The following is a 17,846-nucleotide window of genomic DNA, read 5'->3' on the forward strand; positions in this document are numbered from 1 at the left end:
TTTCAAATAATTAGTATTAATTTACTCCAATATCTCAAAAATATAATCATATATATGTGCGTTCTTAATTCAGTAATAATGTCAAGTCATGAATATATAATACAAGCTAATTATAGGTAATACATGAGGAGATTAATGTAACATGCATATATATATACAAGCAATGCAAAGCCTTCATTTTGATTATTCACGCGATTAGTTCTTCACGAACTTTTTTACCTGAACAATATTAACATTTGCCATAGTCATGTAAATATTAATCTTATGATGATTTGATAAGACATGTGATTAGTAAAAATACATATTTTTAAATTTTTTTAGTACAGATAAACATTAACAAAGTAAATAGTTTTTACTATATTTTCATATCTAATTATGTTTATACGTAGATAGTATTGGGCAATAGATTTTGTGCTAGCTTAAACTCTATCTCTATTAATTTTTATGTTCGGTAATATAAATATTATAATCTATCTATACTATATATGTGGGAATAGGGTAGGAAATAATGGATTCTGATAATACTCTTAATGAAATTTAAATATTTTAAATAACTTTAATGGTGATCAATTAAAAATTATATTTTATTAATTAATTGGACATAATTTATTAAAATTATTTTTTAATAAATTGTTTATTAGTTAATAAATAAATATAGAAAACTTAGCATTTCAAAATTTTCAGTCTTATTTTTTTAATTTATTTTTTAATAAATATATATGATAACGAGATATTTAAGAATTTTATATTCTTATTTTTTAAAATTTATTTTTAAATATTTGATTCTATTTGTATTATAATTTAAAATAGTTTATTTAGAAGAGATGAAAAAAAATATATCTTTTTATAATATATATATATATATATATATATATATATATATATATATATATATATATATATATATATATGTTTGTGTAATTTGTTTGGATTTATTTTTTTAGAAGGAAAGCAGAAGCTTTATTAATAAGTAAATCGTCTAAAAGACGAGCTCCTACACAGTTGGGAACAATGTCCCAATAATGGAGGCGAGAATAAAAACAAGAGGCCCTTGCCAAGGTATGAACCACCTTCTTGTTGGGTTGCCTACAAGACCAAGATAGTGAACTATCTAATAAATCACCTACCAACACTTTAGGATGGCAAATAATTAAACCAAGACGTGCACCGAAAAAATAAATTTTTAAATAGAATATACATAATTAAGCTTTTTTTAAAATTTTTAAATTTATACTTTTTAAAATTTATTTTTAAATAAAATGAACATGTACGTATGAGATAATAAATAGTTAAAAATTTTAGTTTTAAAAAAATATATAATATTTTATTATTACATCTATGTATCTATATATATTAAAACATATGTATAATTAAACATGTACAATTAAAATGAATTTTAAATAAATAACGCTATAAAAATTGAACTGAAGTGTATATTAATACACAAGGCTGTTTTATTAATTAACCGTTATATTAATATTAGTCTCATATGAGATTTTATTTTAATATTATAAAAATCTAAATAACTTAAGACAAAAATTATAATCAATATTTAATACTATAAAATAAAACGAGTATAATAATAAGTAAAAGTGAGCAATACTTATAAAAAAAGTTGAACGAATACAAATAACGAATATAATCAACATGTAATGTCATCATAAAAAGACTAACAGTTTTAAAAGGTTAAGATAACAACTAATAGCTACTGCAACTTCTAATTTAAGACCTAAAAGGTTAAGATAACAACTAACAGCTACTACAACTTCTAATTTAAGAACAACTTCTAATTTAAGACCTAATCAGCTACCAACTAATGGCTTAAAAACAACTAATTACATGTCAACTAATGGCTTAAAAACAACTAATCACATGTTGATCCTTAACAGAGGAGGGTGTTTAGTTTTAAGTAGTTAAGTATTTGATAAAATTATTAGTTTATGTATTTGGTTAATATGTAATTAAGGATAACTTAATTTGTTAATGTGACAGAAAAAAAAAAAAAAAAAAAAAAAAAACACATTAATTAGCACGAAACATGAGTTTTGCTAAAAATGAAACCACTATTGACAGTTTTAAAAATTATAAAATAATAATCATTTACATTGTCAGATAGTAATTTTAAAATAAATAAATAATCTTATTTATGATTGTTGACTTGTTACTTTCGGGACTCATGATAGGCCAGAAAAATACCCTTACCAAGGGGAAGAAAATACCTATTAAAATTCTGATTTTTTTCGGCTCATTCACCTAATAAATTCTCCTAATTTCAAACGCAAAACATTACGTAAACTATAAAAATATACGTCGTTATATTAATTTTCATATATAAATATATTATCCCAATTATATTTGATCATTTGAATTATTTAACTGACAATGTAGTGTTAATAACAATGCTATACAAAGTTTTTTTAAAAAAATAGAAGAAATGGGTTTTTAGCAACTGTTTTCTAGTAGCTAAGATCAAAATTTTAATTAACTAAATATATACAATGTCTTTAAGCAGTCTTCAATAAATAAGGGAGATGAGACTTGGGAGCATTTATTGACTATAAGAGGATAAAAAAAAAAAAACTGAAAATGCCATTTCTACTCGACGCAATAAGTCCTAATCAGCCTTACCATTACAACGACAAATACAAATTAAATCAAATATACCTATTAAAGAATCAGAAATTTCATTTAAATGGTAATAGATGGAGATTGAACCTGGGAATTATTGTGTGTGAAGCCTCCGCCTTATTAGGTTAGCTTCATAGTTTTCTGTTACTTCAAAACAGGTTAGGTAACCAGATTGCTCCCTCTTAAATAATGATGGAACTAATTAACATTACATATGTCTCTCATAGAACCAGGTGCACAACAGGCCCGAAAGAAACAGATTTGAACTTCTAAAATCAGAATCAATTTCCTTCAGGAAATAGGCTAATGACCTCAATTAGCCATTTTCTGCTCGATCATAAGCGTTGGACTTGTGTTTTGGTGCAAAAGTAAAGCCATCGGGAACCTTGCCAAGCAACATTTCAGAGATTCGAATCTGCAAAAATGGTAAAACAAAGCAAATCATTGAATAATGTTGCTTGGGAGCTTACAATAGCATCAATTAGCAAGATATAAAGCAGTGGCATACCCAGTCAGCAGCAGAATCAGAAGCCATAAGTGTTTCAAGTTCATCACGACCAAAATAAGAGGGTGGGCGCCAGTTAATTCGTTGGGGAATCACATCCAAAAGACCTACAGGTATATATCTACATGTGTAGCTAAGCCATTCCAACAAGAAATTCCTAGTTGTCTCCACTCCTGCACATGGTAAGAAGAAAAGATAACAATCTTCGTTTTTTTTTTTTTTTTTTTTTTTCGCCTTCCAAAGGACTAGCCACTAATTCAACTGAATATTTAAAGTGTCCATACAAATTTCTTTCCCTATCAAAGAACATACAAGTCTTAGGTCTTGTTCAAGTTATGCATGCAACCTGATAAACAAATGTCTTAAAGTTACTCATGATGAAAGCTTTTGAGCAGAACAGAGTGTTCCAGAATTTGTAGTAGAAAATAAATGAAAGAAAACCCAAAAATCCTATACCATCATTACATGCATGGTGAAACGCCAGTATCAGAAGCCATAAGACAGCAGTTTAATACTGCTCAATGCAATGAAACTACAATAACTTAAAAAATATGTTTAGCACATGGGTTGTAACAAAATATCATATAATCCAACTCTCCAAGTAAAATATGATCCAATAAAGTATATCAGTTCATTTAACCAAAAATGCATACCTTTTGCATCAGAACCCCAATGTTCGAGGCCAAAATGTACATAATCTTTCAAAATATCCAATCGTTCTCCAGACGTGATGTCCCAGTGCCTCTGTTCCTTGATTTCAGTAAATATCCAAGGCTGAAAAATGCAATTCATGCTATTTTCAGGAAATAAAAAACTGCCTTAAACAGAAGCGTGCAAGAAATTGAGCTATTTATAAATACCACATACTCATTGAGATGGACAAGTCCAATTGCCAAATTACTAACCTTGATTAGTGCTCCTCTAGCTATCATGGATGAAGAGAGGTCAGGGCAGTCAGACTTGTGATTGTTCCAGTCTGTATATGAAAAGATGTCCCCATTTCCTAACACTTGAAGAGATTCTGGTGCCTTTCTAGCACACTGGTATATGTAGTCCCAATCAGCAAGCTTGCTATACCGTTGCTGGCGTGTTCTGCCATGTACTGTTACAGCATTGGCCCCCCAGTTACCAATATCAGCAATTAACGAGTCAATACGATTTTTTCCTTCAAAGAAACCTGTCCGCACCTAGAGGAACAGAAAAATGAAGAATAACACATCTAGATCAAGCATCGGAAGAGAATTCAAACAGTGAACAAAGATTGAACCACAGGCAGGAAAAAAAATGAAGAAAGAAAATTTTCAGAGTAAAACTGCAAAACAGCAAAACTTAAAAATAAAACTTGACATCATGACAGTATGATTGTGAAAGTGAAGTGGATCAATATATTTGCAGTATCATTTCATTGCCAAAAATTTAATTTACCTTGACAGTTATAGGCCTATCCACTGTACCAGAAGCTGCTTCTATAACATTTTTCATTCTCATTGGTTTTGTAAGAAGAGATGATCCAGCTCCTTTGTTAACAACAATATCAATTGGGCAACCCATATTTATATCAATGAAGTCCACCATACATTCCTTATCTATGAGCTCAACAGTTCGTGCGACAGTATCTGGATATGCGCCACATATTTGTACACCAAACAAATCCTCAGATGAATGACGTCTCAGCAGTGCCCATTCTGAAGCTTGACCCTACCATCATAAGAAAATTTGTTATTCAAAGGTGTTAGGTGCTCACATTTTGTTCATAAGTGTTAGGGGTCACAATGAGAAGCATAATATAAACTACCAAGACCACATAGAGTATTGCAAGAAAGAAGAAATAAAATATAAGACACAAATCATTCAATATGCTTGGTTCTTTGCTAATCTAGACTAAAGATTGTGCCAGGATTGGTCATGTATTCTACAACCTCAGCATGGTTATACCACAATGAGCACATGACAAAGCTAATGAGATATGCCATAAGTGGCGAGCCCAAATTGATGTAGGCCATATCAATCCTGGCAATAATAATGGAAAGTTAAAAGATTGCGCTTCTGGGGAAAGCTAATCATCTTTGGTTGCAGGCTTTGTGTATTTTAGGAGAGCATAGCATCAACACTAGAGAAGTAACATTTTATTCAAATCTGCCCGGCTGAATAAAAAGAAAAATTGCAATTAAGATGAATGAAATGAGTTAATTAACAAAGCAGAATATATACTTGCAAAAGATTTGTGCACATTGCCATTTCACCACAAGTTACATCAGCTCCTAGTACTTTGCAAACCCTTCGGAAAGGAAGATTTCCTACAGTGGTCAAAGGTGCAAGATAAAGCTTTCCTCTGAAGTCAAAGAGCTTCTTCTCACGGGGATGTGTTTTCAAACTCGCATCTGTTTCTGTGAATGCACCATCAGCAACAACTTCTAATTCTGGTATAGAACTGTTCCCACCACCTTTCTCCAGGACACTCAATTCTGTTGTAAATTGAATTCCAAGTCAGTTACACATTCGTAAACACAACTACACAAATAAACAATATATACTTCCAGAAAAGCAATAATAAGGAACAAAAGCCAAGACAACCATTTGCTTCTTTCCCAGTGCAACATTTTTCTTCAACTGACTTGGTTTGCTTCAGGGGCCCAGTCTCATCAGTTGTTATCCCATTTGCTGCATTATCCTCTATTGGCACTTCTGAAGTGCACTGTTCTACTTCTGGTTCTGAACTGTTCTCGGCATGTTTCCCTGGGACACTCAATTCTATTGTAAATTGAATTCCAAGTCAGTTACACATTTGTCTACACAAATAAACAATAAATAATTCCAGCAAAGCAATAATAAGGAACAAAAGCCAAGACAACCATTTGCTTCTCCACTATGGCAACATTTTTCTTCAACTGATTTTTTTTTTTTCAGGGGCCTAGTTTCGTCAGATGTCATTCCATCTGCTGCATTATCCTCTATTGGCATTTCCGAAGAGCATTTCGATTTATCAGACAAATCATTGACCACTTCACAGCCATTCTCAGCAGTAACATGAGACCCATTTGCAAGAGTCTGATCAGCTCCTTCATCATCCCGCCTTTTGACTCGTGAATTGCCAGGTCCCTTAGAGAAAGACAAAAAGACAACAAGACAAGTATTAGACAGTGAGACAAAGTGACACAAATGCAATATCAGCAGAACCAAAACATTTTTCTGAATCCGAGATAAACTGTTTTTAATTATAAAAGGAAAAAAAAAATAAAGCAAATAAATAGTAAAAGCAGTGCTTATGAAAATAACTGTAAACAATAGACTAAGCATACTGAAAGTGAAAACTCAATCAATTCATTCTTTTAAAGAAACTTTCTTCCAGCAGATGAAATCATCACTCTTAAAACACCAAGTTCCTATTCACAACAATCTACATTTTCAAATTAATCCCTCAAACAATATATTTACACGTTCTCACATTTAAAATATTATTCTAAATACTATAAATGTCCAAGGAGATATGAACTAAATATAACCACACTTAGAAAACATAAATTTATTACCATAAGCCCAAGACACTTGAGTTTGGCATCTGCCTTAGGAAACCTCATTTTATTCTTCCACAAAAGCTTTTGAACATCCTTCTTCAGTCCATTAATCTCAAAGCCTTTCTTTTGCACACTTTCACCATTGCCTGCAACAGCCACACTATCTTCATGTGTACCATAAAATCTACAAGCCAAGCCATAAGGACACGGCTCATCACCATCCATAAATGGACATTTCCCCTCCAAATCAGGCGGTTTCTACATTTCACAACATTTTATCAATAACACTTTAAATTGGATGAACAAATTAGCATTTAGGTACTGGTTATTGTCATATTATAATACCTGAGCCTTAAATGCTTCTAAATCATGGCTAAATCTGCATTTATCTCCATAACGACATGAATTAACATCTTGACTCTTTGCTATCTCAGGGCATAGATGCTGTACGGACTTCTGTACAAGTTCAATTCATTCAAATAACTAAAAGTTGATTTGAAAAAAATTAATTAAACAGAATTTAAACAATATTAGTGAGACCTCTCGGCGTTCGCGTTTCATTTGACGTCTGGACTTCTTTTCTTTGGATACTACAGTCCACTTGGCGTTGGCGTCGGCGTCGGCGTCGGAAGCTGCTGTTTCATTTTGGTTAGTTCTGGAAGGTGGAGGACGAAGGAACTCTTTTTTAACTGGAGCTATGGCTTTGGCTACAAGCTCCTCCGGTGTTGACTCGGCCATCTTTGGTCGAGTTAACTCACTCAGAAGTAACTCAGTGGCAATGGCGGTTGGGTTCTCTTCGTACTTGCATTGGGTAGGAGCTTTTTTTTTTTTTTTTTCTCAAAAATATAGAAGACGGTTTAGGGTTTGATTAAAGTGACAACGGAAACGACATAAGATTGTTAACGTTTTCCCATTGCCGCGAGAGTGCATAACTCGAGTGGCCATTCTTTGTGCATCGTGGAGGTTTTTTTTTTAGGATATTAAATTATAAACTTTTTAATATTTTTACTTAAGAAAAAGTAATTTATCAAACATAATTTTTTCACTAATGTCAATATTTTTTTGAGAATTATTTTAATTTGATTATTTTTAAATTTAGTAGTTTCATATTTTCATAAATTAAAATTTTCAAAAATTTTAATAACATGTTTTAATTTTTGATTAAAGTGAAATCATATTTGATGGAGCATATTCTAAAATATAATTAAAATCTAAAACTAGTTTACAATTTACAAATTAATAATATGAATACTTCACTAAAACTGATAAGAAAGCAACTGTTTAAAATAAAAAAGTTGTACATTATTTTTTTATTAATCATATACTCACTATTGAAAATGTTTAACATTTTCATAGCACAAGTTACTTGTATTTATACAAAAGATATAAAAATATAATACTTGTAATTATAATATACAATTTCGGGAATTGTAATTTAATAGACAATTTTATTTAAAAATGATTATAATTATTTTAATGAGCATTAAAATTGGTTTATATATATATATATATATTTTTAAATTCATTAGAGGCACAATGGAATAAAGTAACATTATGCGCTACACAATAAGATTAGCACTACACAATAGTCCTCCTTTAAACTCACCAAATTGGTGAAAATAACTACGTTCGAGAGGACTTAGAATTAAAACCTCTTACTCCTCACATTAGTAAAAAGACCAATCATACCATCATCTGATTAGAATTGGTTTATATTTAACTCATACTCAACTCAACATGTTTATAACTCATTTATACATTTTTTGAGGGTTTGATTGAAATGATTCATATCTAACAGATAAATTGTAAGTATTTGATAAATTTTTAAATCAATCACTGACAGGTGATTAGATTTTAAATTAATCGCTCAGTTGATAAGCTTTTTAAATTAATTATAAGTGTTAATAGAAGTTTTATTCAACTGTTAATTTCATAAATTACGATTTGAAAAGAGTATTTGGTTCACTAGTTCATATGATTCATACATGTAATAATTGATCTATATGAATGTACCCAATAGCTATGTTATAAGTGTATAATAAGCTTTTTAAATCAGAAAGCTATATGTGGAGTTCTTTCGTAACAGCTAGTTATAAGTTATCAACTAGCAACTACTACTATCATTTAAATCAAATAAGTTCAAAATTTTCTCATACAGGCTGTTTTTTCAATGATGTAATATGTGAACTTAATGATACAATATGTGGAGTTCATAAATTGCATGGAAATAATTATTAATAAAAACATATTTTTTCAAAATTTATTATGATCTTTTTATTTATATTAATTTAAAAATACTAATTATTTTTTTAAACACAAAAATACTAATTATTTATTAAATATTATTTAAAATTTTAATTAATATCTTTTGTCTGTGTAATATACTAAAATAAAACTAGCATATTCATTTTAATATTTAAAAAAAAAAAATGCATACATCATGATATATAAAAATAATTGTATCATTACTGGTCATTTTCCATTTTAAATGCAATTGATAACAAAATTTTTATTAAATATCATTTTCCATTTTAAATGCAATTGATAACAAAAATTTTATTAAATACCAATATTTATTAACTAACCACTCTCAATCCTACCAGCAAGCGCAATTGATTAATATAAACAACAACACCAAACGCTCTTAATAGGTTGGATTGAATCAAAAAATCATTAAATGTACTTTAAAGCAATAAATTTTACCCAACTCAACTCGCTAGCAACTCTATTTATATCGTTTCTTGTTGAAATAATGTACGATAAAATTTTAATAATTATTTTTTAAAATTATTTGAATAATATTTATTTACGTATCATTTAATTATTCTAATTAACATAAAATTTTATTTTCCAAAAAATAAATTACTTAAAACAACAGATCAAAAATTTTATTTTAAAATTTACAATCACACTAAAATACAATAAGTTGGTGTGATTTTAAATAATTTTGTAAGTTAAAAATTTCAACACATAAATTATTTAAAATTCAGATATTAAGTTTTAAAATTTCAATTTCAATTTCAATTTTACCAAGCATCATTAATGGTTGGATTATAAATACATTTAAAATTGTAAATTAAATTAAATTTAGATAAATTATAGTTTAATTGAGACTTTAAAGTTATATTTAAACAAGTCAAATTTTAAAATTAATAAATATCAAAACTCCTAATTTAAAGTGATAAATAATATTACTAAAAATCAGTTACACCACCTTCATTTCCATTCTCTCTTCCCTAAAAGGTTTGAATTTCATGGAATGTTTTGTCTCTTCATTTTTTTAAAATCCAAAAATTAATTTTAGTATTTACAGATAAGAAACTTATTTTCTCAAAATAAAATTAAACAATTAAACCAAAAATGGGAAAAAAAAATCACATATCAGTAAAGTCGCAAAGAGCTTTTAACCAAAATTAATTTGCAAAAAAAAATCAAGAATCGCCTTGGTTTTTTATCCCTCTAAACAAATAGAAGTTGTCAAATGCTGTAGGCCAGAAGCAAAGCACAAAGCCTCTCAACTAAATGTATCACAATAATCACTAGGCTTGCTTTCTGCTGGCATCAAATCAGAAAATAGAACATAAGAAACCTAAAACCAGACAGAGCCATGTAAGCAAATACACAAGCAAATTCCATCACTGAAATAAACAAAGAAGAGTTCCAATTCAACCCTTCTAGCATCTCAACAAAACATCAGGTCTAACAAATGTTCTCAATATGATGTGTATATCTACTAGAAATGAATAAAGGCTATGATCATAGACAACTTATGTATTTTACTTTGAATGGTGATCCGAGTTGGATATGCAATGCAGTTCAAATTTGTAACTACAACAACAGAAGGACTTGTAGAAGAAGAAGCTGGAAAACTAATGAATGAATGCACTGAAGAAACAAATATGAAGCACAGGAATTATATGAGATATATATAAATATAAATAAGCAGCAAGCAGCCATCTTATCCTCTTAGCAACCTATTGATTGGACTCGCCATTTGAGGTTGAACTTCCATTCTGTTGTTGTGGCTGTGGCTGGTGCTGCTGCTGCTGCTGCTGCAGCTGGTGAATATTAATTTGGGAGGGTGATTGTTGCTGTTGCTGCTGTAGTTGATGTATATTGAGTTGAGAAGGCTGTTGTTGCTGCAGCTGGAACATTGAAGGGTTTATGGAAAGATGCTGAACCATGCCCTTGGTTGGATCAGAATCCCCACCAAGCTCTGCAGTTGCGAGCTTCAATCGTCGGACTTCAGCAGTAAGTGCTTCATTCAGAGCTGTTTCAATTCAACATAATTAAGCATGGGCTATCGTGCAGACCAGAACATTGCGTAAAGAAAATAAGTGGAAGAATAGAACAGGTACAAAATAACTTCAAAAACAAGCCCCTTCCCTCTCACAAGGGTGCCAACAAAATAGCACACCAAACAAGGAAACACACAAAATTTCAAATGGCTATATGCAGTACAACACTAGTAGTCTATCTAGTAATGTATTACTAAAGTGCAGAAGTAACATGATGTTGAATCTCTGAAGACTTAATTTACAGCCAGCAGCACTTGGATGTGAAATTTGTTCTGATTGCATTTTAGAAATTTCAACCTTCATGTCAGGGTTTTAGGTGTTATTGCCACCACACAACTGACAGAAATGGAGACAGAGGAAGGTAACTTTATATCCCGTTCACTATTACAATTGTTTAGGTAGAATTCGCAACACTCTTATTGTTCTTGCACATATTAGCAGGAAATCATAAACCTGCTGCATCCAAAGTCAAATCAATTGCAATCTTCATCCTTAGAAAAGAGACGGGTATCTCAGAAGTTATTGTAAATGAAAGTTGGTTATTCCCTATTTCTCACTGCCAAAAATAATAAACCTACTGAAATTTACTCTTCACTTCTTATTGAATTGCAATCACCGACCATCCGCGCAGGGGCAGTGTGGGGGAGATCACATAGATTTTGGCAGTAGGATGTGCAATTAATGGCTAAAACACGTGTCGGTCACTTAGTGGTGGTATACCAAAATAATGAGCTTAAATTTCTGGACTTCCTTGATATTATCCAATAACCAAACTTTTAAGCCATTACAACATGTGGCTGTCTAGAGTGGTTTAGTGGATTAAGAAATTCTTAAATCCAACAGTCCTGTCTTTCCAAATAATACATTCATGGTGTTGGCTTACCACTGAATGGGTGGACAACACACAAGACATGCACCGATGTACATTGGATTTGTATGCCACAAAACAATAAACCCAATGGAATATTATTGAACTGAAAATGGAGGGATAAAGTTCTTATACCATCTCGCAGTTGTGCCTGTTGCTCCATTGCTTGGAGACGAAACTTCAACTCATTATTCTGGTTTGTCAGCCCAACAGAATCTCTCTGGATGTAAAGTAGAAGGCAATAACCAAAGAACTTAGAAGGAAGAAAATTAGAGATATAACAAACCAAATTTAAGTATTCCAAATAGCCACCTGCAACAGTGTGAGCTGAGCAGACAGGGTGGTAGCTTCTGTCTGCAGAGTCTGAACCTTATGTTCTAATTCTGAAATATACCTCATCTTCCTTTCCTTGGATCGGGCAGCTGATTGACGATTTGCCAAAATCCTAGAATGGGCCAAACAATACAGAAATAAAAAACCGAAGTGAGGCATTTGGACAAGTCATGTGAATAACTACAGTGAGGCAATAAAGTGCAGGTACCTTTTTGCACGCTTAGGATCAGTTAATGCAATCTCAGCAAGTTTCTCATTTGCCATAATTTTCTTCAGCTCAGCACCACTGAACTCACCATTCCCAAACTCCAAGCTAAACGCATTCCCATCAATGGAATTGCTAGGAGATAATTGTCCTGGGCGTGTTCCTGGTGAAGGTGGCAACTTTGGAGACTCATCACCAAAGTTCAACTTGCCCATGAAACTATCCATCGAAACACTTCTGTAGTGTCTGGTAGTTGGAGCAATATCACCTCCAGCAGACCTTTTGATACCCTCCCTTTTGTCTGTTGAAGAACTCAATCCTGCCCTTGGCAAGCTACTGCCACTTTCATTCACGCTGCTCTCTGCCTCATTATCACTGCTATCACCTCCATTAGTCTTTGTCCCACTAGCTCTACTATCCAAATCCTCACGATTTTCATTACCATTCTTATCATCAGTTCCAGAGGAGTTCAGTGCATCAATATTATCCAGATTCATGTATGCAGAAAATAAATCATCCACAACTTCACCTTCGGATTTTCTCTCACCCATCCCCTCCACACTGTTATCACTACCTCTCTCCCATTCCCTTTTCACCAACTGAGCTGGCTTAGCCACCCCTGAATTCTCCTTCCCAGACACTGACCGCTCCAGAACACCAGAACCCCTCAATGGAATAAGTGGTGGGGAAGATTGCATCACATTAGAAAACCCAAATGGAATATCACTATTAGACCTCCTATGCGCCTTTCGTGGAGGCAAGCTCTCACCAACTCGAGACGTATTACCCCTATTGAAGGGTGAGGGTGGCAATAGAGAATTAGAATTTGCATCCCTTTCTTCCATAGACACATCATTTGATACTGGGTCCGACCCAGAAGTTGAAGATGAATCACGAAAAGGAGCTGGGCTTAAGGGTGGCAGTGCATCAAGAGAGAAAAATGATGATGGTTGTGATAAAGATCGTGAATGGGTGGGTCCTGGGCTAAAGTTCTGAGAACCCAGTTGCTGGTTTGCTGGCCTAGACACCGGGATCTGGGAATAAGGCGAAATGGGTGGGATCTGATTGGGATGGGAAGGTGGTATTCCTACTCTTTTGCTACTATCACTGCTAAAATTCTGTGCAAAGTGTGCAAAATGCCTAGCACGCATTTGGGTCTGGTTCAATTGGGGAATATCAAGTTGGCTAAGCGATGAAAAGGGTTGTTTAGGCATTGAAGATGATGACTGTGTTGTCCCAAATGAAGATTGAAGCCTTTGCATCATTTCACTACTAGCTTCTTCAGTATCACCCATTTTTATTTTAGCTTAAACAAAATCTACTAATCTATATTTCTGTAATGGCCCCTCAAAAATCCTCTATTTATCACTCCAAAACCCTCTAATTATCACTGGAAAACCCCAATTGAAGATTAACCCAGTTCACTTTTTACCAAACCCCAATCAATAAATCAAATGAAACCCCTTAAAAATCTGCACAAAACAATAAACCAATAAGAACAATCTCTAATAAAACAAACAAGATATACTTTTCTCACCAATGGAGTATTTAGGAATACCTTTGTTAGCTTAGAACGGTCATTTCGAGCAAAATGGAAGAAGCGGCAGCTTATAATTCTTTCGATTTTAACCTTTTGTTGATTTTGATGGCGGAAATGGCAAAGAAAGATTGGTAAAAATAAAGAAACAAGAAGAAGCAGCAGCAAGAAACCAAGCAGGCGTATTTCTCTCTCTATCAATCTGTTGTTTTTCCTTCGTATCTCTCCCTCTAGAATTTCACCTTCGCACTCTGTCTGTATTTTCTTCGAGTGTAATAAAAAAAAAATGAAAAGAGAAATGGAAAAGAGTGTATCTGGCTCTGTATTTTTTTTTTTTTTTTTTTTTTTGAGTGAGTTTTTATTTTTATTTTTATTTTTATTACTATGTTTCTAAGAAAGACGAAGACTACGACACGGATTTCATGACGGGAGGAACGCGTGAATTTAATAGGAATTTCATTTAATTGATATTTGAATTTGGGATGAATTTGCATTTCATTCCGACCTCATTTCTCTCCTTTGTCTCCGCAGCTTATTTAGCAAGGAATTTCGATTTTGGATTTTTTGGCCGAATTGGATTTGTCTTTCCTTAATAGCCCACGCGCCCTTACACATATATACATATCCATAGCTACATTTCTTATTTTGTTTTCCAATTCCTTTCAAAAAAGCAAATTTTAGTAATAGCACACTTCCCCTTAATGGAATAATATTGCAAAGAGAAAAAAATAGTTAATATCCACGTAAAGACTAAATTTAAGAAAAAATTTAAAAAAATTGAAAATTTTTAGGGAAAAAACTATTAACTATTAGGTGTACAAAACCCTAAAAATTTTATTACTATAATAAAAAATACACATGAAATTAATACTTTATATATAAAAGAAAAAAATTTAAAAAACGATTATTATATATGAAAAGATGTGTACAATATTATTAAATTTATAATTATAAAAACAGAATATATCGAGAATATCATTTCTGATTAGTTAGAAACTTGCATAAAAAATTCCATTGCATTATTTGCTATTGATTGAAGTTGATTTATTTATAAAATAAATTTTGTGAGGCATGATTCATATATTAATATAAATTATTATTCAAAACAGAGCATATGCATTGTATTTATTTGTTTATTTATTTTGGCAATTGGTAGGTTTTGCTTCACGGATCATGGCGGAGAGTGGGCCTATTCGGTCAAAATTTTAGTTTATAACTTCATATGGTAGTGATGGTCATGGATTTACTTGTTTCCAATTTTATATTTTTGGTTTTTTTTTACATTTCATTCCATTTTTATTTAATTTTTGTTCATGCATTTCAACATAAAAATACTGTTTTTGTTCTTTTGAAATAGAAAGGTCATTATTATTATTATTATTATACTGTAATTCTTGCTATTTTTTATGATTATGTTAGAAAATCATAATTATAATATTTATTATCTTTTTTTTTTCTGTAATTATTATCTATAATTCTCACCCTAGATCATGGCTTCCGCTTCTACAGTTTCTAGAGATAAACACGGTATTGACTTAATTACAGCTTTTCAACTTTCATATAGTTACGAATGACCAAACCATATCCACAGACCGAACCTTAATTTCTCTCACACTAGCATCAGTATTAACCTTCAACACTTCTTTATTAGGTGCTCTGTAAGTCCGGGGATGTTGGAGTATGTACATAATCTCACATCGGATAAATATAAGTAATTAAAAGGGCATATAATGTGAAGGGTGAACCAATCAAAATGGCTTAGGCCATTTTATGTTAAAAGTAAGTCCAACTCATTATAAGCCTATTATTAAATATATAATTGAATTTGATTTGGTTAATTGTTCTATCAGAACCTGGGACCCGAACCTGCATGAGAAAAGTTCCTTCATCAGGGAAGTTCCCGTGTTGGGTTGTACCCTGATGGACCCATGTGTTGGGTCATTGTATGCTTGTCAAGTGGGTAGTCCCACTTAAAGGGGGAGTGTTGGAGTATATTGATAATCCCGTATCGGATAAATACAACTAATTAAAATGACATATAATGTGAAGGGTGAACCAACCTTAGGTCATTTTGTGTTAAAGGTAAGTCCAATTCATTATAAGCCAAATATTAAATATATAATTGAATTTAATTTGATTAATTACTCCTAAGGCTCAAATTCTCAACAGAAAAACTAATATCGTTCTGTGTTGTCGACTGAATTAGGCAACTCGTTGCAATTCTGAAATTCATGTGGCAAAAAAGAACTACGTATTTGATTTATCTACACAATCAATAATTCTTTTTGCTGAAAATATAAATAAATTTCGAACTGTCCAAATATCATAAGAAACAGAGAAAATTGCTCAGCAATAAGAGCACCTGCAGATCCTCTCAACCAATCATCAAAAGATCTATGAGAACTATCGTGACAAAAAAAAATATTTTATTAATTTTTATAAATATATGGAAAAACTTAACATTTTCGTGCATCTATATAAATTCGAGCCACTGAAAATTTTAACTAACAGTCTTTCATTTTTTTATACCTATTCACAGTAAATTTTCAAGTAGCATTTAGTGTTTGATTTGGTTAAAACAATATCTTTATTATTTATAATATTCAGTACTGTAATATTTATACTAGCGTTTAAAGTTTTAGATAAAAAATTGTAAAACTTACTTCCTTTAATGTTTGATGAAATATAAATAACGAACGACTACTAAAAAAAAAAGCTAATTTTACGGAAGATGCTCTTTATCGTTTGATGACTTTTTTGTGTTTAGCTAAAGAAATAATAGTGATTTGCTTTTATAAAAGAGATGACACTATTTTCATTCATTCAAAATTATTGTAGGCTTTAACTCACTTCCCTATTAAGCATGTGACTAACTAAATATAATAGGTATTTGTTTTTATTATATTTTACGGGAGTTTCTTTTTCTTTTCTTTTTTTATCAATTTAATTAGCCTAAGTAAAAAAAAAATATGAAAATATAATAGGTAAATTTTATTGAAAGAACAATAACAATAAGAATGAAACGCATAACTAGTTTCTTGTTTTAATGTTTTAATATCTTTAATTCTTGCTTCTAATTTTTATTTTTTAATTAATTTAAATAAAATTATATTGAAAATTTTACTGTTGTTATCTAAATATTAATATGAAAAAAATAGTTATTTTTAAATGATGAATTTGTCATTGATTTTCATGGTCAAGCTTTTTAAACCAAATCTTTGACTGGTGAAGTCCAAAAATCAAACCAAACAGACACAAATTCTTACCTATCTTGTAAGAAACAATAAGATAGGATTTTGAAATACTGTTTGTTACTGGAAATGAAATTACTTGTGACATGACATGGTTTCCTAATCCTAGGTTAGATGGATTTTAGGTTGAACATTACTGAACTTGCTTTCTAAAATTAGATATTCTAGTATACTCTTCTCCACATTTTGACGCTAACTATATATTCTTTCCTCCTTTTTTCTTTTTTCTAAATATAAACATATTTTACTATTTAGAATTTACCATATAGATTGACTCTTTTTCTCGAATTTACCATTTTCTTTTTGAGATTTTAATTATCATTCATCACAAAAACTTTTTTCATAGATCAAATTTGCGACTTTACATAAATCATCCCTTTAAGTTCAAGTGTAACGCTTATCTTTTTTTTTTTTTCAAAAAAATATATATATACTATTTCGTTTTTTCTTTGTCTCTTCATAGCCCTTAATATTTTCTTCAAATATCTAATAAAAAATTATGTTCAAACTAATAAAATTTAAAAAAGTATATATAATTAGAAAAACTCCGAAAAAGTTTATAAAATTTCTAAATTATTAAGCTTATATATTTAAACATTTAGGTCCGGTTTAGTAAAATTTTAATAGTAATTATTGTTAAAATGTAAAATGATTATCGAGGGTACAATTATTTTTATATATCATGATTTATAATGCATATATTTTT

The 17,846-nt window shown here is 31.0% G+C and overlaps 2 protein-coding genes across 2 annotated transcripts; both read right to left on the minus strand.

Annotated features, from left to right (window-relative positions):
* Nucleotides 1-2,661: 2,661 nt before the first annotated feature.
* On the minus strand, nucleotides 2,662-7,522 carry LOC105643823 (FMN-linked oxidoreductases superfamily protein). Its single transcript, XM_012229034.4, has 11 exons — nucleotides 7,189-7,522; nucleotides 6,994-7,104; nucleotides 6,664-6,906; nucleotides 5,986-6,232; nucleotides 5,708-5,884; nucleotides 5,345-5,598; nucleotides 4,559-4,831; nucleotides 4,039-4,320; nucleotides 3,787-3,907; nucleotides 3,137-3,306; nucleotides 2,662-3,043 (listed from the first exon to the last, which is right to left on the minus strand). The coding sequence occupies exons 1-11, from the start codon at nucleotides 7,384-7,386 to the stop codon at nucleotides 2,945-2,947; spliced, it is 2,175 nt and encodes a 724-aa protein (XP_012084424.1). The 5' UTR covers nucleotides 7,387-7,522; the 3' UTR covers nucleotides 2,662-2,944.
* A 2,736-nt stretch (nucleotides 7,523-10,258) lies between these two features.
* LOC105643824 (bZIP transcription factor 29) lies at nucleotides 10,259-14,243 on the minus strand. Its single transcript, XM_012229037.4, has 5 exons — nucleotides 13,911-14,243; nucleotides 12,356-13,824; nucleotides 12,127-12,259; nucleotides 11,950-12,034; nucleotides 10,259-10,918 (listed from the first exon to the last, which is right to left on the minus strand). Exons 2-5 carry the CDS (start codon nucleotides 13,645-13,647, stop codon nucleotides 10,623-10,625), a joined length of 1,806 nt encoding a protein of 601 aa, XP_012084427.1. The 5' UTR covers nucleotides 13,648-13,824; nucleotides 13,911-14,243; the 3' UTR covers nucleotides 10,259-10,622.
* Between the last annotated feature and the right edge of the window lie 3,603 nt (nucleotides 14,244-17,846).

This window comes from Jatropha curcas, chromosome 1 (assembly GCF_041381405.1).
Source record: "Jatropha curcas cultivar XTBG-Jc1 chromosome 1, XTBG_Jcur_1.0, whole genome shotgun sequence".
In the NCBI taxonomy this organism is placed as follows: Eukaryota; Viridiplantae; Streptophyta; class Magnoliopsida; order Malpighiales; family Euphorbiaceae; genus Jatropha; species Jatropha curcas.

Bases quoted from the DNA above. Each gene is read 5' to 3' on its own strand.
- LOC105643823 (XM_012229034.4), bottom strand. From the start codon at position 7,386: ATGGCCGAGTCAACACCGGAGGAGCTTGTAGCCAAAGCCATAGCTCCA. The intron at 7,105-7,188 runs GTCTCACTAATA...GAACTTGTACAG, and splicing joins TGAAACGCGAACGCCGAGAG to AAGTCCGTACAGCATCTATG. The intron at 4,832-5,344 runs GTATATATTCTG...TTATGATGGTAG, and splicing joins TGTGCACAAATCTTTTGCAA to GGTCAAGCTTCAGAATGGGC.
- LOC105643824 (XM_012229037.4), bottom strand. From the start codon at position 13,647: ATGGGTGATACTGAAGAAGCTAGTAGTGAAATGATGCAAAGGCTTCAA. The intron at 12,035-12,126 runs GTGGCTATTTGG...CTTTACATCCAG, and splicing joins CTCAGCTCACACTGTTGCAG to AGAGATTCTGTTGGGCTGAC. The intron at 10,919-11,949 runs GTATAAGAACTT...GAATTGAAACAG, and splicing joins ACAGGCACAACTGCGAGATG to CTCTGAATGAAGCACTTACT.